This window comes from Canis lupus, chromosome 22 (assembly GCF_048164855.1).
Source record: "Canis lupus baileyi chromosome 22, mCanLup2.hap1, whole genome shotgun sequence".
Classification (NCBI taxonomy): domain Eukaryota; kingdom Metazoa; phylum Chordata; class Mammalia; order Carnivora; family Canidae; genus Canis; species Canis lupus.
Window position 1 is genome coordinate 14,332,396 of NC_132859.1, and position 24,956 is coordinate 14,357,351.

General features: G+C 36.9%; 1 protein-coding gene across 3 annotated transcripts in view; it reads left to right on the plus strand.

Moving 5' to 3' along the window:
- Nucleotides 1-3,231: 3,231 nt before the first annotated feature.
- The window catches only part of ATR (ATR checkpoint kinase), a 91,108-nt gene continuing 69,383 nt past the window's right edge, over nt 3,232-24,956 (plus strand). For 2 of the 3 annotated variants that reach the window (XR_012014834.1, XM_072792413.1), the window contains exons 1-15: nt 3,232-3,369; nt 8,653-8,744; nt 9,339-9,488; nt 11,517-12,394; nt 13,398-13,576; nt 14,067-14,258; nt 15,744-15,922; nt 16,430-16,582; nt 17,172-17,364; nt 17,593-17,855; nt 19,298-19,488; nt 19,575-19,675; nt 19,842-20,013; nt 21,091-21,261; nt 23,311-23,505. Coding sequence is in view for 2 of the 3 variants with exons in the window: in XM_072792413.1 (XP_072648514.1) it covers nt 3,311-3,369; nt 8,653-8,744; nt 9,339-9,488; nt 11,517-12,394; nt 13,398-13,576; nt 14,067-14,258; nt 15,744-15,922; nt 16,430-16,582; nt 17,172-17,364; nt 17,593-17,855; nt 19,298-19,488; nt 19,575-19,675; nt 19,842-20,013; nt 21,091-21,261; nt 23,311-23,505 (3,168 nt within the window). In the remaining variant the exon portion in view is untranslated. Of the gene's footprint in view, nt 3,370-8,652; nt 8,745-9,338; nt 9,489-11,516; nt 12,395-13,397; nt 13,593-14,066; nt 14,259-15,743; nt 15,923-16,429; nt 16,583-17,171; nt 17,365-17,592; nt 17,856-19,297; nt 19,489-19,574; nt 19,676-19,841; nt 20,014-21,090; nt 21,262-23,310; nt 23,506-24,956 lie in introns of those variants that run through there. The other variant, XM_072792414.1, reaches the window with a different exon arrangement.

Sequence of the window (24,956 nt, forward strand, 5' to 3'; positions counted from 1 at the left end):
GAGTTTTATTTATACTACAAAATAGTGCTAGGTATATGTGGTTAATAAATATGTACACATTAGGATGCAAAATTTCAATGATACTGTTGAACGAATAAAAAGGTTGGGAGGCTCCAGTGCAGATAATTGACTGGAAGGAAAAGCTAAAGTAAGTGAGGTAAACTAGAATGTTGTGGGAATAATTGTGATGGTCTGAAACTAGAATGGTGGTGATGGGATTTGGAGGGAAGTAGATGGGTTTGCTTATTTCAGAGGCAGAATTGAATCCTTATCTTGAAGAGATATAAACTAAAGTATTTATAGATAAATTGATTTGATGCTGGAGATTTTCTTTAAAATAATCCCACTAGGGAGAAGGCAAATGGGAAGGGTGGTTATAGATGCAGCAAAAACTGGCGATATGCAACAATTGTTGAAGTTGGGTGATAGCCACAAGGTGGTTCCTTATTCCAGTCCCTCTACATTTTTGTATATTTGAAACTTTACATAATACAAAGTTGTGGGGTTTTTTTAAGATTTTTTATTTTATTTAATCATGAGAGACACACACAGAGAGAGAGGCACAGGCACAGGCAGAGGGAGAAGCAGGCTCCATGCAGGGAGCCTGATGTGGGACTCGATTCTGGGTCTCCAGGATCAGGCCCTGGGCTGAAGGCAGCGCTAACCCGCTGAGCCACTGGGCCTGCCCCATAATACAAAGTTTAATAAAAATAAAGTACCTGGGAAAAATTCCAGGTAAAAATTTCAGTAAAAATTAGACATGTGAAATAAATATAAAGCCCAGAGAGAGATCTGAGCAGAAGCAAAGAATTTGGGAGTAATAAGCTGTTGGAAAGTTTACTGAAGCCTGAAGTCACCTAGGAATAAAAAGAAGAGAAAGGAAGCCAAGTTAGAATCCTAAGGAATAACAGCAGTTAAGAGAATGGCAAAGAAAGTGTTGTTAACAAGAGAGTAACATAGGCCAAAGGAAGAAAATATCCTCACTGCTAAATGCTGCTGAGTGGTCACAAAAGGACTGATCAGTATCTTTTGACTTTAGCCATATATGCATATGAAAGTCGTTGGTGACTTTGATGAGAAGCACTTGAGAGGGGGTGTGGGTAGGGCAGAGATAATAGTTTATGTAGATTTAGGACTTGAGTGGGAGGTGAGGAAATAGAATCAGCCTATATGATAAACTCAGAAAGTTTAATGGGGGGAGAGAAATAATGGGTACCTTGAGGGAGGATGTCTGGTTGGAATAATTGTTCATTTATTGATATACTGCTAAAGAAGTTTGATTTCTTAAAATAATCTGCTACCTTCCTTTTGTTCTGACCTGCACCCTCCCGCCAGATCTGAGTGTGGCTTTGACTGTCACTTTATATCAAATCTTCCAGTGCCTCTTCAGTGCTTACTGAGGTTTGTACAAGGGTCTCAGCGGGACTACTCTAAATGCTCCCTAATATCACCTGAACTGGACCACTAGTCTCTCCCTCCATATGCTTTTTGTTCATACTGCTGCCTCTAATTAGAAATATATTCCTCTTCTCCAATCTTTGTCTTTTCATATCCTCATCCTTCACCATCCCATCTCAGGTGTGGTGCCTCATTCTCCTGGAGCCCCTTCCTCATCCACCTCCTCTCCACACAGTATATTTAATCTCTTCCTCTTATATTTTTCCAATGCATGTTTATCTCTCTCATGGCATTCATCAGATTCTGCTTTGCTTTTCAATTTCTTTTTTTTTTAAGTTAATTAATTAATTAATTAATTTTTAAATTTTTTATTGGTGTTCAATTTACTAACATACAGAATAACCCCCCCCAGTGCCCGTCACCCATTCACTCCCACCCCCCCGCCCTCCTCCCCTTCTACCACCCCTAGTTCGTTTCCCAGAGTTAGCAGTCTTTACGTTCTGTCTCCCTTTCTGATATTTCCCACACATTTCTTCTCCCTTCCCTTATATTCCCTTTCACTATTATTTATATTCCCCAAATGAATGAGAACATATAATGTTTGTCCTTCACCGACTGACTTACTTCACTCAGCTGCTTTTCAATTTCTGAATTCCTATGATGTCCTTCTATATCCAGTTTGCACACTACTTGAGACTTCATCATCCTCATCTTTGTGTCACAGAAGTACCCCCCCAAAAAAATCTTGCATAAAAATAACTTTTTGAATAAAATTGGATTGCCAAAGCTCTATTGTTTCCAATGTTTCTAATGTATACTGCCTTTCAGAATTCCAGTGTTATTTTAGTTTTTGCCTTCCACATAACATTGTAGTTTTTATAATCTTTCTTCCTATCATCTAAAAATACCTAACACCTGTTGCTTTTTCGTTGGTCGACTTTTTCATATGTGCAATCTAATCTAAGCTTTAAAAAAGCTGGCACCTGGGTGGCACAGCTGTTTGGGCGTGGGACTCTTGGATTTGGCTCAGGTCGGGTCTCCAGGATCAGGCCCTGGGCTGAAGGCGGCGCTAAACTGCTGAGACACCCGGGCATCCCCGAAATCCCTTCTTAAATTTTTTTTTTTTTTAAGATTTTATTTACTTATTCATGAAAGACACAGTGAGAGAGAGAGAGGGGCAGAGACACAGGCAGAGGGAGAAGCAGGCTCCAAGCAGGGACCCTGATGCAGGACTCGATCCCGGGTCTCCAGGATCACGCCCTGGGCTGAAGGCGTCGCTAAACCGCTGCGCCACCCAGGGGATCCCCGAAACCCCTTCTTAAATATTAAAAGTCGGGAATAGCCTCAAGAAAGTCTGACTTCACGTGGGAAAAACACCCTGCCGAAACAGGAAGGACAGGGAGGAGCCCCGTATCCCGCTAAAAGGACGCGCGGCGAGGGGTGGGGGGGCCCGGGATCGAGTCACGCCTTCCACCCGCCGGAGGGTCTCAATTCTCCCTTTCGTGATGCGAGGGAGGCCGGTCTGTTTCTTTTCCAGAACCCGGGGGAGGTCTCGCCTCGCCGAGCCTCCTAGGACGGGGGCAGCCCGGGGTGCCGGCGAACACCCCCAACTCGCCGCGAACCACGCCCCCAGCGGGAGCCGCGCTGGGAACGTGCCCCCTGCGCGCTCCGCCTCCTTGGCCCCGCCCCCTTGCCGGCCCCCCGGCCTCCCCCGGGTCCTACGCGGAAGAAGAATTCCGGCCCGCAGAGCGTGACTGACCGCGGCTTCCGGGAGGAGTTTTGGGCCTGGCGAGACACCGTCGGGCGCCGCGCCTGGCCCCTTCCCCCCCCCCCCCCCCCGCCGCCCCGAGGTAGCTGTGGAGACGCCGGGAGGCAGCGGCCGCGCGGTTGACGAGGGCCGCGCATCCTCAGCATGGGCGACCACGGCCTGGAGCTGGCGTCTATGATCCCCGCTCTGCGGGAGTTGGGCAGGTAGGGCCAGGCCCGGCCGCTCCGGGTGCCGCGTCTCCTCCGCCCGGCCCGGCCCGGCCGGCCTCTCACGTGCGCTCCCTCCCCAGCCGCGCGCGTGCCGGCTCCGAAACCTTCAACCCCGGCCCCGGGCGGTGTGTCTCGCCAATGGCTTGAGCACGTCTCCCCCCGAGACGGGGTTAAAAATACGCGGGCGTCGCCGCAGACGTTGGGGAAGCAGGTCTAGGGCCCGAGAGGGGCTGTTCGCCGAGCCCTCTGTACCTCAGCGGCGCCCGGGAGCCTTGCCCCCCCGCCCCTTCTGACCGCTCGCTTCCTGCAGACCTCTTTCCTTAGGTGAGGGACTCGACCCAGGAACTTGCCCCATTTTCTACTCCTTGTGATCGCTCGTGGAGGAATTGGGTTCTTAGCTTTACGTGTTGACCCAAACTGCCCCTCTTTGACAAGAAAAGAATCACTGGTTCGTGTGGTGTGGAAGGAAGGCCAATTGCTAGAAAAGGCAGTTTGGTCTTCTTCAAAATGAAAGCATAGGCCGTCCTGAAGATGGGCCCCGTTTCCTGTTGGTCATCCAGCGCCCAGTCCGTTTATTTTAGTCAGAAATCCCAGGGATCTGCCACGACGTCCCCAAAATGTAAATGTGCACAAGATGTTGCCAGAGTTTAAAAATAATTCAATACTGTTTCATTTGCAAAAGCCCGCCTTCTGTAAACGGAACAGTAAAATCACGTAAACCACCGTCCCACCTGAAGAGAGGGGAAGGCTGTTGCTGGCTGGCTGCCATCCCCCCTTCAGCACACTGGCAACTTTCCCTCAACCAGGCCTAAAGGAGGGAGGGTTTTTATTTTGCTTGCCTTTTTTTTTTTTTTTTTTTTTTGAGTTTTAACCCATTGCGAAGAAGAAATAAGTGGGTTTGTACCACTAGTGCAGTTGACCTATCAGTTGGAGTAATTGCTTTTTGAAAACTTAGCACACAAAGTCAGAGCTAACAGAAAATCTGTGGGGTATTTAATTCCTTTCTTTTTGGGGTGCAGATGTATTCATCTCCACTTGTTGGCCATACAAGAATATTTAGTCTTCTTCGATCACATAAATAAGAGGGTAAATGAAGAAACCACTCTTGTCTTTACCGAATCATCCTGTTTTTTTTTTTTTTTTTTTTTTTTTCCCCGCTTTGCATGAATGTTGCAAGCCTACTTTGTGTTAACATTTTATAAACTAACATGAATACAAGCGCTCGTTTTAGGACATTGAAGTACAGATTTCATTTTTGAGGCTCAATGTGAAGCTCAATATTTTTTTTTTTCCTATCTTGTTTTCATGTAGAATTAACTAATACCTTTCTACCCTCTTTTTTTTTTTTCCATAATGAGAGTTGTTAATAAAAATAATAGTATCTTGGATTTATTTATAGTCTCTTACATCACCGGAGCTTACGTTACTTTTCTTTAACAGTCGTGAGTTTCTCATTTTAATTGCTTCATTCCTGCCTATTCAGTCTCACAGTATCTCCATGATGTAGAATAGAGTACATATTATCACTATTCAGTAAGAAACTGAGTCACAGGAATTGAAGAACCAAAGTCAGAGGTAGCCATTATCAGAGTTGGGTTCCAGATTCATGCAATCAAAGCCTTTTCTCCACCCCCATCTTTTTTTCTCATTAATTGACTGGCAATTCAATTTCTGAAAAAAGTGAGATGTTAACTGTTCTAATGTGTGGGCGGCTCTGTCTCAGAGATGAATTTTGCTTCTGTTTTTTGCTATGAGCACTCTTTTCTCTGCCTAGTCTTTCAGGGTGATCCCATCCACTGTCTTTAACTACCATCTGCCATTTAATGACTGCAAATATGTTTCTCCAAACCATATCCATTTCCTATAGAATATTTTTTTTTTGAAGATTTTATTTGTTCATGAGAGACACAAAGAGAGAAAGAGGCAGAGACACAGGCAGAGGGAGAAGCAGGCTCCATGCAGGGAGCCAGATGAGGGACTTGTTCCCAGGACTCCAGGATCATGCCCTGGGCCGAAGGCAGGTGCTAAACCGCTGAACCACCCAGGTGTCCTCCTATAGGATATTTATACAACTGTATACTGGCAGTTTTAGCTGGGTGTCCTATATGCCATTAAGACAACATAGCTGGGCACCTGGGTGGCTTAGTTGGTTAAGTGTAAGACTCAACATAGTCAATACAATTTCTTCACGTATCCTAACCTCCCTTTTTTTTTTTCCCTCTCATTCACTGAGGTAGGGACATCTCAGTAAGTGATACCATGGTCACTCTTTTTTCCAAACCAGAAATGTAGGAATCATTCTTGATTCCCCATGTGACTTTGCTACATCCTTTGTCCTCTTTTCATCTTTACTCTCTTCCTAAGTAACTTCATGTAGTCCCATGGCTTTAAATATCACTTATATTCTGATAACTCCCAAATATTTATCTACCCAGAGATATTAGGTTGCTTACTGTTGAACATCTGTACCTGAAATGAAAATTTACATCATTACATCTTGATTTATGTTCTTAAACTTGGTTCCTGCCCCAGGTTATTGTAAATGTGCCAACCAAAAACCCAGGAATTTTTATTTTATTTTATTTTATTTATTTATTCACGACACAGAGACAGACAGACACAGGCAGAGGCAGAAGCAGACTCCGTGCAGGGAGCCTGATGGGGGACTCTGATCCCGGACTCTGATCCCCTGTCTTCAGGATCACACCCGGGGCTGAAGGTGGCGCTAAACCGCTAGCCGGAATTCTTGATTCTTTCTCTTATACCCAAAAAATCTTATCAGCAAGTCCTGACAATCCTACCTTTAAAATACACTTGTCACTGCCGCTATTCTTGTCATTTCTTATCTAGACTATTACTGTAACCTCTCAGCTTATCTCTCCATTTCCATGTTACCCACTCACTCAGTGGATTTCTCACTCAGCAACCAAAATGATTTTAACAACTATAAATTATAGATTATATAGCATTACTCCTCTGTTTAAAACCTTCTTAGTTTTCCAGCACACTTAGGTTAAAATCCAGACTTCTTCCCAAGACCCCTACGGTCCTACATAATCTTGCCTCTGCCTGCCTCTGACCTCATGGCCATATATCCTTCCCTTACTCTGTTCCACTGGCATTGACCTTATTTTTTGTATGCCCCAAGGTCATTCCTACTCTCAGTGCTTTGCTTTTTGCTGTTTCTTCTCTGAACAGACCAGTTTCATTCAGATCTCATTTTGGAGAGGCCTTCTCTGGGCTTTCTGTTTAAAATTAGTTTGTGACCACAAGGTATTTTCGGATAATGATAGTTGCTATTAAAATATTAAATGGGGCAATGGGTAGGAGATGAAAGTCTAGGGAGCATTAACATTAGCCACTAGAGGGGATTTGAATGGTGAGAAGAAGCCAGTCATGTGAACTGGGAGAAGTATCTGAGATTGAATGGGAAGTTTAAAAGTCTCCAGGTGGAAATGAGCTTACTTTTTAAAGAATAGGAAGGACGAAACAAAGGAAGCAAAAAAGGGACTGGTGTGAGTTAAGGGTGGAAGAGTAACCATGGGCCAGATCCTTTAGTATCTTATAGGCCAAAATAAGGAAAATTTAAGTGCAATGGGAAACCTTTGGAATGGTTTCAGGAAAATAACAATTTAATTCAGGTTTTAAAAAGTTTACCTTTCACTCTCCTAATTGCAACATTTCAGTGTCTCATTGCTGTCAGTACAAAATCGAAACTCTTTAGTTGCTTCTTTGAGCTTTGATACAGTTTTTCTTCAGCTTCATCTGCAATTACTCCCTCCCCCTTTTTTTATTTTTATTTCTTTTATTTATGATAGTCATACAGAGAGAGAGAGAGAGAGAGAGAGAGGCAGAGACACAGGCAGAGGGAGAAGCAGGCTCCATGCACCGAGAGCCCGACATGGGATTCGATCCCGGGTCTCCAGGATCGCGCCCTGGGCCAAAGGCAGGCGCTAAACCGCTGCGCCACCCAGGGATCCCCCTATATCTCCTCTTAATATTTATTTTTCTTGATTGGTCCTAATAGTCAATATATGTACTTTTCTCTAATATATTTTTTAAAGATTTTATTTATTCATGAGAGACACACACATGAGAGAAAGAGAAGCAGAGACACACGCAGAGGGAGAAGCCGGTTCCATGCAGGGAGCCTGATGTGGGACTTGATCCTGGGACTCCAGGGTCACGTCCTGAGCCAAAGGCAGATGCCAGTCGCTGAACCAATTTTCTCTAATATTTTACTAAAGTCTCATTGTGGAAAATTTCAGAAATCCAAAAGAAGGGAAAATGGTATATCAGTTGCTCATTTTAGCCCAATGATTATCAATTCATTGCTCTCTTCCTCTCAACTCAGATTATTTTGAAGTAAATTCCAGAAATCATTTTATCTATAAATATTGGTATTTAAAAATAAATAAATAAATAAATATTAGTATTTATCTGTAAAGGATAAAGACTATTTAAACATACCATAATACCATTATCACACCTAAAAATGATTTCTTAATAACATCATATCTAGCCTGTGTTTAAATGGTCCCAGTTGTCATATACAGTTTGCTAAAAGTTTTATTTTTGTATTCTTGTTTTAGGGTTTTTTTTTTAACCAGAATCAAACATAGACTCATAAATTGTAATTGACTAATATGGCTTTTAAGTCTTCATTATAAGTTTCTCCTCTTTTTTTTTTCCCCTTGGACTTCATTTGTTGAAGGAATTGTATTCAGTAGATTTTCCAGAAGTCTGGATCAATACTGCTTAATAGAAATAAAATGCAAGCCACATGTATAATTAAAAATTATCTAGTAGCCACAAGACAAAAAGTAAAAAGGAAATAAGTGAAGGTAATTTTTCATAATATATTTTACATAACTCAGATACTGTCATTTCTACATGTAGTTAATAGAAGATTATTAAAGAGATATACATTTTCTGGTACGAAATATTCAAAACCCAATGTGTATATTCTACCTAAAGCACATCTCAACTGGACTAGCCATATTTTAAATGCTTAATAGCTACATAAATAATGACTACTATATTAGTCAGGGCAAGTCTAGATTTTGCATATTGAATGCTGTGGTTTCATTGAGCATATTTTTTTCCTTCTAAATCAGTAACATGTATTTAGGTTTTTTCTTTCATTTTTAAACAGTAGGATACAACAAGTGTCAACATTAAAACTAAACACATTTGATAAATTCAAATTTAGGGAATTTTTTACAAATGATATTGTCGATCTCCTTAAGGTTTAAAAACTTTTTATTTGTATTTTAGTGCCAGTCCAGAAGAATATAATACAGTTGTACAGAAGCCAAGACAAATTTTATGTCAGTTCATTGACCGAATACTTACAGATGTAAATGTTGGTAAGAAACAGTTATTTCTTATATAGATTTTATGAGTTAAATCGCTGTCTTTTCCATATGTAAAACATTACGCTAGCATTTCTCTCCATGTAGTTTTAAATTTTTTTTTTTTTTATAAATTTATTTTTTATGATAGTCACAGAGAGAGAGAGAGGCAGAGACACAGGCAGAGGGAGAAGCAGGCTCCATGCACCAGGAGCCCGACGTGGGATTCGATCCCGGGTCTCCAGGATTGCGCCCTGGGCCAAAGACAGGCGCCAAACCCCTGTGCCACCCAGGGATCCCTTTAAATTTAGAGTTAGTATTTATGATAGTTACTATTCAGGTAAGGTAAAGGTTTTTTTCCCCTCAGATTCTAGTACAGTGCCAGGCGTATCATAGGTCTTTAATCTATATTTGATAAATGAGTATATAATAGATGAATGTACATGATTATTAAACATTTAAAATTAGAAAGATAGGATTGTAGAGTTTAGTCCCATTATCATGAGCACTGTCTTGGACACAGTTCTGGTCACCAAAATCTAGTTTTTTAACAAAAAGACTGCCGTTTAATTTGTCATGACTCTAAAATGAATCTTTTTTTTGTTTTAGTTGCTCTAGAACTTGTAAAGAAAACTGACTCTCAGCCAACCTCTGTGATGTTGCTTGATTTCATCCAACATATAATGAAGTCCTCCCCACTTATGTTTGTAAATGTGAATGGAAGTCAAGGGCAAAATGAGGCCAAAGGCAGTTGTATTGGTAAGTCCTGTTATTTGTGCATTCATTTGCAATTGGTTGTATGAAATCTGCCCTCTTCTGCTCTTCTGAAATATACATACATACATATGTATTTATACATAATTTGGTCAAATTTGCTATAAATTTAAGGGAGCAAAAGGGTAATGGTTAGTTTTATTTTATGCATCCTAATTGTTTTCTTTTGTTAAGAATGGAGCAGAAATAATCATACTTGTTTATTTGCCATTGAACACTTAAGTAGTTTTCTTTTTTCTGTTTTTGATAATTTCTTTCTTCTAGATCAGGCATTAGCAATCTGTGGCCTATAAGCTGGCTGCCTGTTTTTGTAAACAAAGTTTTATTGGAAAATCCATGCTTTTACTCATTGTATTTTTGTCTATAACTAGTAGAAAGGCAACATTGAATAGTTGACACGGGGCCATATGGCCCTCACGCCTAAAATATTTCCTGTCTAGCCCTTTAAGAACAATTTTGCTGAGTCCTAGATGTTGAAGCTTTTTTCTAGGTTTAACCTTATTTTCCCTATTACTTTTGTCCCTTTATTGGTCTTCTTGTAAAGAGATGTAAAGCAAATATCTTTTTTTTTTCTGGTACAATGCATAGGGCATTTAAAATTTTTTTACTTGAATTTCAGTACCCAACTTTGATAGCATGTCCTCCAAAAAGTTTTTTTCTGACCGGTACTCCTGACTGCTTGCCCTAGCTCTGGCTTACTTGCTCCCTCTTTATGCTCTGTTAGTACAGATATTCTGCATTTCTTCTATCACAGTGATTACTAAGCTGGATTATAAATAACTCTTTGTCTATATTCTTTGCCACATTATTTTATTTTATTTTTAAAAATATTTTATTTATTCATGAGAGACACACAGAGAGAGGCAGAGACATGGGCAGAGGGAGAAGCAGGCTCCCTGTCAGGAGCTAGATAGGGGACTCGATGCTGGAACCCCACGATCACACCCCTGAGCCAAAGCCAGTTGCCCATCTGCTGAGCCACCCAGGTGTCCCTATTTTATTTTATTTTTAAGATTTTTTATATTCATTTGAGAGAGAGAGTGAGAGCATGGGCAGGGTGAAGGATCAGAGGGAGAGGGAGAAGCAGACCCCTCTCTGAGGAGGGAGCCTAATGCCAGCTGATCCCAGGACCCTGGGTCATGACCTGAGCCAAAGCAGACACTTAACTGACTGAGCCACCCAGGCACACCTTTGCCACCTTTTCTTTTTTTTTTTTTTTAAACATAATTTTCTTTTCTTTTTTTTTTAAGATTTTATGTATTTATTCATAGAGACACAGAGAGAGAGAGAGGCAGAGATAAGGCAGAGGGAGAAGCAGGCTCCGCAGAGAGCCTGACGTGGGACTCGATCCAGGGTCTCCAGGATCACGCCCTGGGCTGCAGGTGGCGCTAAACCACTGCGCCACCAGGGCTGCCCACCTTTTCTTTTTTTGAACAACAGATCATGACCCATTAGTAGGTTATAAAGATAAAATATAATAGACTAGGAAATATTATATTACATTGCATGTGATAAATACTTTCTCATGAAACTTTTGTTTCATGTATTTAAATAAAATAAATATGCATATGTAGACTGAGTCATGGCATAAAATGTATCTCTTAAGTTTGAGAAACTGTATTACAGGATTCTTGAGTACTATGACTATTTTGTTTTTGTACACCTGGGACAGAGTTGACAATAAATGTTTGTTGAAGAAGTGATAATAGAACCATTTGTTGAACTTCAAGCACGATGCTGAGAATTTCAGCTTATTTGATCCTCATGGTAACCCTCATTATTCCCTTCTCATAGATGAACTTACCAAGGTTCAGAGAAATGAAAAGTTCATACAACTTCTAAAAGCTAGGACTTTGACTCCAAAATTGGTATTCTGAACTACCATGTTTCCATTGTGTAGGGATTGTTTTAGATTTTGTTAGTGTTATACTTTAAAAATGACTCATCAAGGATTTAGCAAATTAATTAGCATTTCTGATGTACTTATTTATATTTTTTTTGTTTATTTCCAAGAATTCAGTAATTGGATCATAACGAGACTTCTGCGGATTGCAGCAACTCCATCCTGTCACTTGTTACACAAGAAAATCTGTGAAGTTATCTGCTCATTATTATTTCTTTTTAAAAGCAAGAGCCCTGCAATTTTTGGAGTACTGACAAAGGAATTACTCTATCTTTGTGAAGATGTGATTTGCCTCCACAGAAAAAATGCAGTGGGACACTTTGTGGAATGGCCAGTGGTAGTTAGCCGATTTTTAAGTCAATTAGATGAACACATGGAATACTTACAGCCAGCTCCTTTGCAATTCATGAACATGCAAAATTTAGAATTTATTGAAGTCACTTTATTAACAGTTCTTATTCGTATTATTGCAATTGTGTTTTTTAGAAGGCAAGAACTCTTACTTTGGCGGATCGGTTGTGTTCTGCTAGAATATGGTAGTTCAAAAACTAAATCCTTAGCAATTAGCCTTTTAACTGAACTCTTTGAGCTTGGAGGATTACCAGCACAACCAGCCAGCACTTTCTTCAGCTCATTTTTGGGATTATTAAAACATCTTGTAGAAATGGATGCTGACCAGTTGAAACTCTATGAAGAACCATTATCAAAGCTGATAAAAACACTATTCCCCTTTGAAGCAGAAGCTTATAGAAATATTGAGCCTGTCTATTTAAATATGCTGTTGGAAAACCTCTGTGTCATGTTTGAAGATGGTGTGCTTATGCGGCTTAAGTCTGATTTGCTAAAAGCAGCTTTGTGCCACTTACTGCAGTATTTCCTTAAATATGTGCCAGCTGGGTATGAATCTGCTTTACAAGTCAGGAAGGTTTATGTGAGAAACATTTGTAAAGTTCTTGTGGATGTGCTTGGATTTCAGGTGGATGCAGAGGTAAGTCATTTTTAAGGTTACTTGATTAGTATGTATTTTGTTTGTAATATAAATGTATGCATATATGTAAGATGTAATAATGAGAAAATAGAATATCTTTAATAATAACATTCAAGATGGAATGTTTTTTTTTTTTTTTCCACAATCCACTTTGGTTCCTTATTATGGACTTTAACTTTGGTATGAGAAGGATTTGTTCACTAAGGTGGCAATGAACTGCCAATGTAGTAGAATGTTTTAAAGTAGAATTTGTGAAGCGTAAGCATGTTTAGTGCATTCATTATTAACTAGAATGGAGCCGTTATTAACTTAATTGCAAAGACCTCGAGCACTTACCTAGATTTTATTTTTGACAGTGTATAGTCCATCACATTTAGAAAACCTATGGGGGAAAAAAGAAAATCTATGGGTACATACTAATAGTCATGTCAAATTATACCTTTTTTCTTGCTCAGACTGTGAGAGACAGCATAATAAAATGTGCAGTAACTTGAGTAAATATTTTATCTGTAAGTCTTGCTGGATTTGTAGTATGAAAGGGATTAGTAATTCCTTTATAGAGTTTTTCTTTGTAGCACTTTTTAATAAAGATTTTATTTATCTGAGAGACAGAGAGAGAGCATGAGCAGAGGGAGGAGCAGCAGAAGGAGCCTGACGTAGGGCTCCATCCCAGGACTTTGGGATCATGACCTGAGCTAAAAGCAGACACTTAACCCACTGAGCCACCCCAGTGCCCCACTTTGTATCATTTTGACAGAAAAACAAAGAATTTGTCTTTTTAAGACTTTCAAGACTATAGAACCATAGTTCTAGATATAAAATCATATATATGTCTATTTATAGATTATGAAATTATATAGATTGACTTAGGTCTTTGTTTTACCTGATGAGACTCTGACAATACTTTACCTTATTAGAAAACTTAAAACCTAATGAATTTTTACAGTCTTTGAATAACATATTTCCTAAGACATAGTTTTTTAAATAATTTTTACTTTCTCAGTATTTGTTGGGCCCACTTTATGCAGCCTTAAAAATGGAAAGTATGGAAATCATTGAGGAGGTTCAGTGTCAAATTCAACAGGAAAACCTCAGCAGTAATAGTGATGGAATATCAGCCAAAAGGCGTCGACTCAGCTCATCTCTGAACTCTTCCAAAAGACCACCGAAACAGACTGAGGAGTATGGCCTTCATTCAGTTTGTATTTAGTCATTTAATAAAACTTCATTCACTTTAAAAGTCACATTTAGTTAAATGCTTTGACTTAAATACACAGCATTTGTTCTTTCTAAAGGTAGTCAAAGGAATGCTTAAAATACTTTAATAATTACAGTCCATTCTAGTGTGAAAGATACCATGGCTACATATGGTTACTTAAAAAATTTTTTAAGTTTTTACTTGCTTATCTAATTTAGCTTCTTAATATCTAAAAAAAGTCCCTGAGATTATACATTCAGCAGCAATTTAAAATGTTGACAAATAAACTTTTGTATGATGTGATCAAAGAATTTGCATATTTCACTTTGCACTGAAAGTTGTTTTAAATATACTGTACTATAAATCTCAGTAGTTGGCATCGCATGTTATCTTTTGTTTTAAATATTTTTCACTTTGGAACCAAATTTATATTAAATATTAATATCTTTATATTATGGTTATAATTAATTACAGAATTAAACATGTGGATATGAACAAAAAGAGCATTTTATGGAGTGCACTGAAACAGAAAGCTGAATCCCTTCAGATTTTCCTTGAATACAGTGGTCTAAAGAATCCTGTTATTGCAACTTTAGAAGGAATCACTATTGTCCTCCAACTCACTGCTCTATGTACTGTTCATTGTTCGCATCATAACATGGACTGGTAAAACAACTTGTATTTTCTGAGTGGATTGTCTGTAACAAATTTGGATTTATTGCTTTAGGAGACCTCATTATTTGTTCTATTTGTGTGACCTTAGAACAGATTTTCAGTGAAATGAAAGAAATTTGTTTTTTATTGATTACCTGCTAAATGATGGGTACTGTATTAAGTGCTATATATATATTATTTAATCTTTATAACAGTTCTGTAAGTCAAGTGCTATTATACCTACTTTACAAATTAGAGATTGAGGCTTAGAGAAATTGAGGCCTGTTGGTTTGTATATTGGTCTATATGCACAGGGCAAGGAGAGATTGAAGAAAGAGGCAGACCACCCCAGATTGGTAGGTGGCAGATTTTGTAAGGGAGCTTACCTACAGAGTTTGTCTTCAGCAGTTGTGAAAGACAAACTGATCTCTCAACTCACCTTCTAGAATCCTAGAAGTTTATATGGAGGATTAATGGGGTTAAGTCATGTATTCAGTCCAGATGGTCTCAACACCACCTTACTCTCAAGGCTAAGTCCTTGGAACAGCTCCCACTGTGGGACCAGTAGGCAGAGTATACATTCCAAGGACAGGAAGGGGGGTTAAGGAGACTCTGATGGCCGGATCCAGTTTGAGGGTCAACTAGTGGTTTCATCCTTTTGATTACTTCCTGTAACAAGATTCTTTTTGCCTAAGCTAACTTCTGGGCAAAGTACTTTGTACTTTTCTAGAAAGTAGCAGAGCACATTTTTATTTAACTCAAAAGCCAGTGTTTTAGTCAAACCGTCAAAACATTTCCCTTTGATAGGAGTAGGGATTTAGAACTCATTAGAAGTATCTTTTCAGTTTAGTATTCTTTTTTTTTTTTTTTCAGTTTAGTATTCTTAATATGGGTTGATTAGTCTATTAGAAGAAACAAGTGTGAATTTTCTCTGAAGATTTAGTCTTAATTTTACTAAGTTACAGACCAAAACTCTTGTTAGATTTTACATGATCATTCTGTATTTTTTAATTCTTTTAACTAGCCAATAAAAAATTATGAAGGACATTTTAAAGAAACTATATTAATTCAGACTGCAGTAAATTTGGAATTTGAGGCAACTTGAAGGAATAGCTGATTAGGCTGCAATCTACTCTTCTGTTATAAAGAAAATGTTTACTAAGCCAGTTAATAATGATGCAGAGATATCTTCTGTCATTTTTAAGCCTGGTGATACCACATTTAAATATCCTAGGATAAAAAAATAAATAAATAAATAAATATCCTAGGATAATTTTAGTTACCAGATCATAAGAGTGATTTAGACTGACATAAAGAGATTAAACTTAAAATAATAATGCATATTAATTAATTTGCATATATTTACTTTGAATTGGTTTAAACTATTAGTTTTATACTCAAAATTTCTTTTGGCTTCCTTCAATATTAGGTTGGACTATAACAAAATTGATTGTAATTCTGTGTCTTAAAATGTATTAACTGCAGCCATAATTTTAGGGACTGTCATCAGAAATGTAAGAAGAAACCTTCAGTAGAGATAACTTGGATGTCTTTGGATTTTTACACAAAAGTGCTTAAGAGCTGTAGAAGTTTGTTAGAATCTGTTCAGAAACCTGACCTGGAGGCAGTTATTGATAAAGTGGTGAAAATATATGATGCTCTGATTTATATTCACAGTAAGTATAAATATAAACAGTAGAATAAAATAACCTTTAAAGATGATCAGTATTGAAATAGGCATTCTCTTTGCCTAAGGCCTAAATGCACAAATGTTTGGAATACCCAACAGTTTTTTCTTGATTTTAGTTCTAGTTCTATTTCAGTAATTCAGTAACTAATTCAGTAATTTCTAACTTCCAAGTTTGTGTAATACTTGGATTTATTACTCTTTTTCAGGTAATAGAAGTTACTTATAACTATTTAATTTTTTTATTTGAGATTTTCTGAAGAATGTTTTATGATCCTTCTAAAAAATGCATGGATGCATATTTTTATAAAGTCACATTTAATTTCTTTGGGTTCACAGACCCCAGAACATCATCTCTAATTAAGAATCTTTGTTTATTGAATGCTATAATTCCACTTGATGTTTAGAACATTTATTTTTATTGAAAAAAAAAAAAGACAGGTAAGTATGATTAAGGAAAAAGATATAATTAATCACCTGTCCTGTGTTTCTACAGTGAAAACCTCATTTGAAGATCATATTCTAGAAGATTTATGTGGAATGCTCTCACTTCCATGGATTCATTCTCATTTTGATGATGGGTCTTTAAAGTTGACCACATTTGCCACTAATCTTTTAGCATTAAGCCAGAGGATTTCAGATAGTTACTGTAAGTGGTCACAAAATTCTATGTGTGTGGTTTAACTCCTCTCTATATGGGATGTCTAACACATTGCTGTCTTTTCAATAATTAAAAGAGGAAGTACATTTTTAACAATTCAAAAAGGAGTTATATTTGTAAAAAGTAACAAATTGAACAAATTATTGGATTTGCATATCCCTATATCTATTCTGCAACATTGCTCTGCAAAGATGCCATTACAGTTTACATTCCTCTTAGCAGAATATGACACTTTGTCAGACTTTTAAATGTTTGCTGTCAAAAAAAAAAAATGTCGAGGTAACTAAAAGAAATTATTTTTGCTTCTGATGGGTATGATTTTTAGTTGCATTTCTCTGGTTATCTAGTAAGATTGTACATACATCTTTTTCAGTGTCCATGCTTTATTTTTGAAAAAGGAGCTTTTGATTAAGTATTATTTGTATTTTAAATGTTACTTGACAAATAAATAAATAAATAAATGTTACTTGACTTTACAACAAAAAATAAATATGTATATAAACTGAGTATGTGTTTTAATATATATATAATATAATTAACATTTAGAAATCTTGTTTAATAGACTTAATTTTTTCAGCACCACAGGCACAGTCACGGTGTGTGTTTCTTCTAACTTTGTTTCCAAGAAGAATATTCCTTGAATGGAGAACAGCAATTTATAGCTGGGCCCTACAGAGCTCCCATGAAGTAATCCGGGCTAGTTGTGTTAATGGATTTTTTATCTTATTGCAGCAGCAAAATTCATGTAACAGAGTTCCCAAGATTCTTATGTATGTATTAATATTTTAATTTGAATATATAACTTGATTGGAAAGATTATACTATATGTGAATATATGTATATTGCTAGATATATAGAGAAAATGTTGCTTTTAGTTTTGGAGTTCAAATTTTCTTCCTTCTAGGCTTTGTCTTACCATTACTTTTGCCCCAAATTAAGCAAGACTAGTTAGACCACAAAATAAAGTATAATTAGTACCTTCTCTTTTTTCTCCCCAGAGATAAAGTCAAAGATGATTCTGACTTTGTCAAGAGAGAATTTGCCTCTATCCTTGGTCAACTTGTCTGTACACTTCATGGCATGTTTCATTTGACAAGTTCCTTAACAGAACCTTTCTCTGAACATGGATATACTGACCTTTTCTGTAAAAATCTAAAAGTTGCATCTCAACATGAATGTTCATCTTCTCAACTAAAAGCTTCCATTTGCAAGCCATTCCTTTTCCTATTGAGAAAAAAAACACCTAGTCCAGTGAAACTTGGTGAGTGATTTATTATGATTTATTAAATATTTAAAATCTTTTAAAACTCTTTAAAGTCAGTGATAGAATTAGCTTGAAGCCTTACAAAATTAAATATGCTTGATAGGTTCAGTAGTCATGTAATGATTACTTATAAAAGGATGTCTGGTATTAGACTATCACAGAACTAAAAAGGGAAGTAATTTTTGGATTTTTATTTTTTTATTTTTTTAAAATATTTTATTTTATTATTTATTCATGAGAGACAGAGAGAGAGGAAGAGATACAGGCTGAGGGAGAAGCAGGCTCCATGCAGGGAGCCCGATGTGGGACTCAATCCCGGGTCTCCAGGATCATGCCCTGGGCTGAAGGCGATGCTAAACTGCTGAGCCACTGGGGCTGCCCAATTTTTGGATTTTTAAATGATGATTTAATTTGGTAGTCTACTTGGGGATACCTGGCATTTGGTTCAGTATCGTGAGGTTCAATATTCTATATCCTCTTTAGTGATACCAAGGACCTTCCTAATGTGTCCCCTGCTACACTACCTTGGACCTCAGAACTTCACATTATTAGATACTTTGCCCAACCGAGGACTATATACAGGTTATATCTTCTTCTTCTTACATGAATACTTGTGAGATCCATTTGTTTGGGTATAAGTGGCAACTGTTCTCAAGTTTTCAAAATAATATATAATAGGTAGTTTTTAGAACTCCCCAAATCTTATAAGATTAACAGTAAGGCAAAGATTGCCCTTAGTTCACAGTTCTTCGGATTAGTGAAAAATTTTTCTAGAGGGTGGAGAGGAGCAGAGAGAGGGAGAGAGAGAATCTCAAGCAGGCATCACACCCAGCGCAGGGCGGGGCTCAGTCTCATAACCCTGAGATCATGACCCGAGCTGAAATCAAGAGTCGGACACTTAGCCAACTAAGCTACCCAGGCACTGCAGATTAGTGCAATGTGCTTTGAAGTCCATCTTGGTAAAATATAATGATCCACAAAATCTAAGTGACTAGTCATTTAGAACTTAAAAAAATCTAGGGGCATCTGGGTGGCTCAGTGGTTGAGCTTTTGCCTTTGGCTCAGGGTGTGATCCTTGGATCCTGGTATCAAGTTCCACATCAGGCTCCTCACACAGGGAGCCTGCTTCTCCCTCTACCTATGTCTCTGCCTCTCTCTTGTGTGTCTCTCATGAATAAATAAATAAAACCTTAAAAAAATAAAAATAAAAAAATCTAGAATTTATTTTAGATTCAAATTACTTATAACTTTTATTAGGTATTACATAAATTTAAATTTGTAAGTATTTTAATCTTCCACAATTCTGTGTGCTCTACTAATTTAAATATTGACATTATAAGGCAAGTTAGAATTCTTTGTATATTGTTTATGGGTAATTTTACTGTAAAACTTTGATATTTCATGTGTTAAATTGTGCATTGTATGCTCTCACCCTTTAGCTTTCATAGATAATCTATATCATCTTTGTAAGCATCTTGATTTTAGAGAAGATGAAACAGATGTGAAAACAGTTCTTGGAACCTTATTAAATTTAATGGAAGATCCAGACAAGGATGTTAGAGTGGCTTTTAGTGGAAATATCAAGCATATATTGGAATCCTTAGACTCTGAGGATGGATTTATAAAAGAGGTTGATAGTTTCTTATTTTTAAACATTTGTATTTTCATTAACCTGCTCTAAAAAAATTCTTTAACTAATTAATTTTATTATTCTAGCTTTTTGTCTTAAGAATGAAGGAAGCATATACACATGCTCAAATCTCAAGAAATAATGAGTTGAAGGATACCTTGATTCTTACAACAGGGGATATTGGAAGGTATACTTGGCAGCAGTTTTATACTTTTTTTGTTTGCCTCATGTTAGAAATGGTGGTGTGATAGATGTGATATTATAGAAAGAAATGTGATATCAAATGTATATTTTTATGGGTTTCCATTTATATTTGAGACATTGACAATAACTTTTTTTTGTTTTTTTTTTAGAGCAGCAAAAGGAGATTTGGTACCTTTTGCACTTTTGCACTTATTGCATTGTTTATTATCCAAGTCAGCATCTGTCTCTGGAGCAGCATATACAGAAATCAGAGCTCTAGTTGCAGCTAAGAGTGTTAAACTACAAAACTTTTTCAGCCAGTATAAGAAACCCATCTGTCAGGTGAGAGTCAGCATTGGCCTTGTCTATAGGAAATAGCAGTACTTTGCAAGAACTTAAAAAAAAAAAAAAAAAAACCCCACCAAAAAACTGTATATACATATTATTTGTCTTGCTTTAAAGGATATATTTTTATTTATTTTTTAATTTTTTAAGATTTTATTTATGTATTAGAGAAAGAGAATGAGAGCATAAGCAGGGCGATGGGCAGAGGGACAGGGAGAAGCAAATTCACTTGCTGAGCAGGGAGCCCCATGTGGGGTTTGATTCACAGGACGACAGGATAGTGATCTGATCCAAAAGCAACTGTTTATTAACCCACTGAGCCAGCCAGGTGCCCCTAAAGGATATATTTTTTTTTAATGATTTTTTTAATGATGTATTCAGTGTATTTAAGAGAACCTAAATCTTTGAGTTTTAGATATTATGATCTTGGTCTGAAGATGTGTATTATAAATGGGAGAGGAGAAAAATCCTCTTATATTGAATTATTATGCCCTGTTGTTAATCTGTTAAATGCTTCTCTGTTTTAGCCTTTTAGTGATGATAAACTTTTTTATGGCTTGATATTATGGATAGCGTTTGTTTTAAAAAAAGTTGTTTCAATTCATGGCTGAAAAGTTAAGAAATGTTAATATACTGGCTTTGCCCTGTTAGTAGTTAAGAAATTTAAATTTCTTAACTAAACATGGTTACTCCATCTGTAAAAGGGAGGTTATGACATAATCTACCTCATTAAAGTTTGTTAAGGGATCCCTGGGTGGTGCAGCGGTTTGGCGCCTGCCTTTGGCCCAGGGCGTGATCCTGGAGACCCGGGATCGAATCCCACGTCGGGCTCCCAGTGCATGGAGCCTGCTTCTCCCTCTGCCTATGTCTCTGCCTCTCTCTCTCTCTCTGTGACTATCATAAATAAAAAAAAATAAAAAAAAAATTAAAGTTTGTTAAATAAAAATTGAATGAGCTAATTCAGGTAATATGTTTAGAGTGCTGATAAGGTCGATAATGTCCTTTATGTTAGCTTAGAGAGTATCTGTTAAATTTCCTTCCTTGTATGAAAATTAACAGATTGTTTTGCTCTAGTTTTTAGTAGAGTCCCTCCATTCCAGTCAGATGACAGCGCTTCCTAGTACTCCGTGCCAGAATGCTGAGATGCGAAAACAAGATGTGGCTCACCAGAGAGAAATGGCTTTAAATACCTTGTCTGAAATTGCCAATGTTTTTGACTTTCCTGATCTTAATCGTTTCCTTACTGTAAGTTGTAAAGTGTAGTTGACTTACTTGAGGTTTTCAATTCATATTTTGTGTTTATTCCATTCTTGTCTTATTTTAAAGAAAAACTGGCAAGAACATTGAGGAGCTTATAGATCCTAGATGTTCAGATTTACATGTTTTCTTTTGACTTTGATATAATACTGTTACTTATAAAATTTAAGTTCATATTAATTTGAGTTATTCTATATGGTTAGTTATTCTGAAAGGTTAATACTAATTGATTAATGATAACTAATTCAGTTGACTGAATCCTTATGTCTTCAGTGCTATGATTGGTTCCATTGGTAATGCACAGTCTAATATCATTTTTACTCCTAAGACATTAGAGTAATTTAGTACAAAACTATTGGTATTTTTGACCTTCTATGATTTCAGATGACAGTTTGTAGTGTGGAGTGGCTTAGAAGTCTTCAAAATGTCATTAGGGTTGAGGTTTGAAAGATGGATAAGGTAGATTCTCTTCTTCTTACCTTTTCCCAAGGGCAAAGTTATGGTTACCCTTAATAAGTTAGAATAGGGATTCATACTGTCAAAAGTGAGTATTTCTCCCTATTATATTACTGTATTTTAAACAAACTTAAACTGCCTATAAATTGCTCAAATCCTAGAAGGAAATATGATAGTATACAATAAGGATTATAAAGATGTTCTTACCTTTTTATTCAGTAATTTCACTCTGGGAACCAAAAAGTACAGGTGTTTATTGCAACATTTTCCTAACAGCAAAACTAAACAAAACCCTGAAAAGAAACTGTCTAATATTAAGGTTATAAACTATTATGGAACCATTAATATAATAATTATTAATACTTTGTATACTACCTTAAAATGTTGTATCAGTCTTGCATGATTAATATTAAGTTGAAAGATATAATACAAGTAAGATGTAAGCATCTCTGAGGGCAGGACCTGTCTTGTTTACTGTTATGTCTCCAGTATCTAGGATAGTGACTGACATGTAGTAGGTGTTCTTTAGATACATGTTTACTGAATAAATGAAAGGCCAACCATTTTTTGTTTGGAATTTTTTGTATATTTAATGAATAAGATCTTAAAGGAAATAGACCAAAATCAAAATAGATTTTTTTGCCATGTTGAGATGATGTGTTAAAATGGTTTTATTAATATTGCAGCATCAACTTTTTTTTTTAAAGACTTTACTTATTTATTCATGAGAGAGACACAGAGAGAGGCGCAGAGACACAGGCAGAGGGAGAAGCAGGCTCCATGCAGGGAGCCTGACGTGGGACTTGATCCCGGCTCTCCAGGATCACACCCCGGGCTGAAGGCGGCGCTAAACCGCTGGGCCCAGGCTGCCCCAGCATCAACTGTTTTGTTTTGTTTTGTTTTGTTTTGTTTTGTTTTGTTTTGTTTTGTTTTGTTTTCAGCATCAACTTTTTAATTAAAATGCACAAGGGCAGCCTAGGTGGCTCAGAGGTTTAGCACCACCTTCAGCTCAGGGCGTGATCCTGGAGACCCGGGATCAAGTCCCATGTTGGGCTCCCTGCATGGAGCCTGCTTTTCCCTCTGGCTGTGCCTCTGCGCCTCTCTCTCTCTCCCTCTCTCTGTGTCTGTCTCTCATGAATAAATAAATAAATAATATAAAAAAAAAAGAAACTTAAAATTTTGTATATATGGTTACTCTTGCTTGTTGTCTAAATCCTAGTTAGCCCAAATAATAAATCAAACTTGAAACTTCTGCCTTAGAGCATGAGTATATTTTAACACATACCTATGAAAAATTATTTTCTTTACATATATTAGCTTATACTTATACATTAGCTACAGTGTGAACTCTGTGCTATCAGGGATCTTGGCAATTTTTTTGTATCAGTATCTGTAGTTTCTGAATCATAGTAGATGTTCAGTAATATCTGTTGAATGAATAAATGGTAAATCTGAAGTCAAGTATGACATTTGGACTACAATTTTATTTGGCATTTTAAAATATTTTTGCACCTAACTTATGTGAATATGTTATTACCTGGGCAAATGTACTTTTTAGTAATTGTAATGTTTCTTTTTCAGAGGACATTACAAGTTCTGCTACCTGACCTTGCTGCCAAAGCAAGCCCTGCAGCTTCTGCTCTCATTCGAACTTTAGGAAAACAATTAAATGTCAATCGTAGAGAGATTTTAATAAATAACTTCAAATATATTTTTTCTCATTTGGTCTGTTCCTGTTCCAAGGATGAATTAGAACGGGCCCTTCATTATCTAAAGGTAATTAAATGTATATATTTTACTCTTTTGTTTAAATTAGCATTATAGGAAAGCTATTGTAACATTCTTGTAGAAAGGAGAGTGGGTAATTTATAGCATATTCTATATTAATATAAGTACAAATAGTATTATGTAAGCAAGCTTTGTTTTGGTCCTAGAGGAGCATATTAAATAAATTATTCTTTTGTTATTTTCTTTGATCATTTCACCATTATGGCATATTGGCATATGATAATCATCCATTCATGGATCAAGTTCTCAAATCATTTCATTTCAGATTTTTTTTTTAGTTTATTTTTTAGTAATCTCTATATCCAGTATGGAATTCAACTCACTCCTCCAAGATCAAGAGTTACATGTTCTTCTGAGTGAGCCAGCCAGGCACCCCTCATTTTAGAATTTTTGGATTGGACCTCTAAGTTGGCTAATGATATTCAAATAATTATATTTACAGAAAGAGGCAGCCTCAACTATGGCATAATGTTTGTGTTAGTTATGTAGTGCCCAGATTACAGTTGGGCCCAGTGTTTTACTCTTTTTTAACATTTATAGCTTATACTTCTTTTTTGGTGTCATACTAGCAATGTATTTATCTATCTATCTATCTATCTATCTACCTATTTATTTATTTATTTATTTATTTATTTATTTATTTATGGAGAGCAAGTAGGGGGGTTGGGGGAGAGAATTTTTTTAAGATTTTATTTATTTGAGAGTGTGCACGTGAGCATGAGCAGTGGAGAAGGGCAGAAGGACAAGCAGACTCCCCACTGAGCATGGAGCCCAACACATGGGGCACCAGGCTCTATCCCAGAACCCCGAGATCATGACCCGAGCTGAAATCAAGAGATGCTTAACTGACTGAGCCAGCCAGGCACAGTAGTAACAATATCTCCGAAAAAATATGAGTCTAAACAGAAACAGGAGAATCTGTCAGATATGTATATGTGACTACTATTTTCTGTGATGTTAATTTATTTCATGTGTTTCATGATATGGTAGCAATAGATTTCTTTCCACATGAGAATTATTGAATATTGAGTGTGTGTATTTATTTTGAGAAAGAAAATCTGTATTGTAGAGGATGAATGATAATATTTTCCTACATGTCAGAACTTTACTAAAGAATTTCATTTAGTCTTCATAGTTATCCAGTGAGATAGATGCCATTATTTTTCCATGTTATAGTTATCCAGTGAGATAGATGCCATTATTTTTCCATGTTATAGATGACAAAACTAAGGCAGAAAGAGGTCAGATAAAAAAAAAAAAAAAAAAAAAAAAGAAAGAGGTCAGATTAGGTAACTTGTACAGGTCACAGCACAACTAACAAGTGGCAAAGCTGGAATTTAAATTCAAACAGTCTGACCAGGAAGACTGCTCTAAGCTGCTATTAGTAATATTTTCACCCAAGAGTTATGTATGTATGACTAATGAATCGGTGATATTTT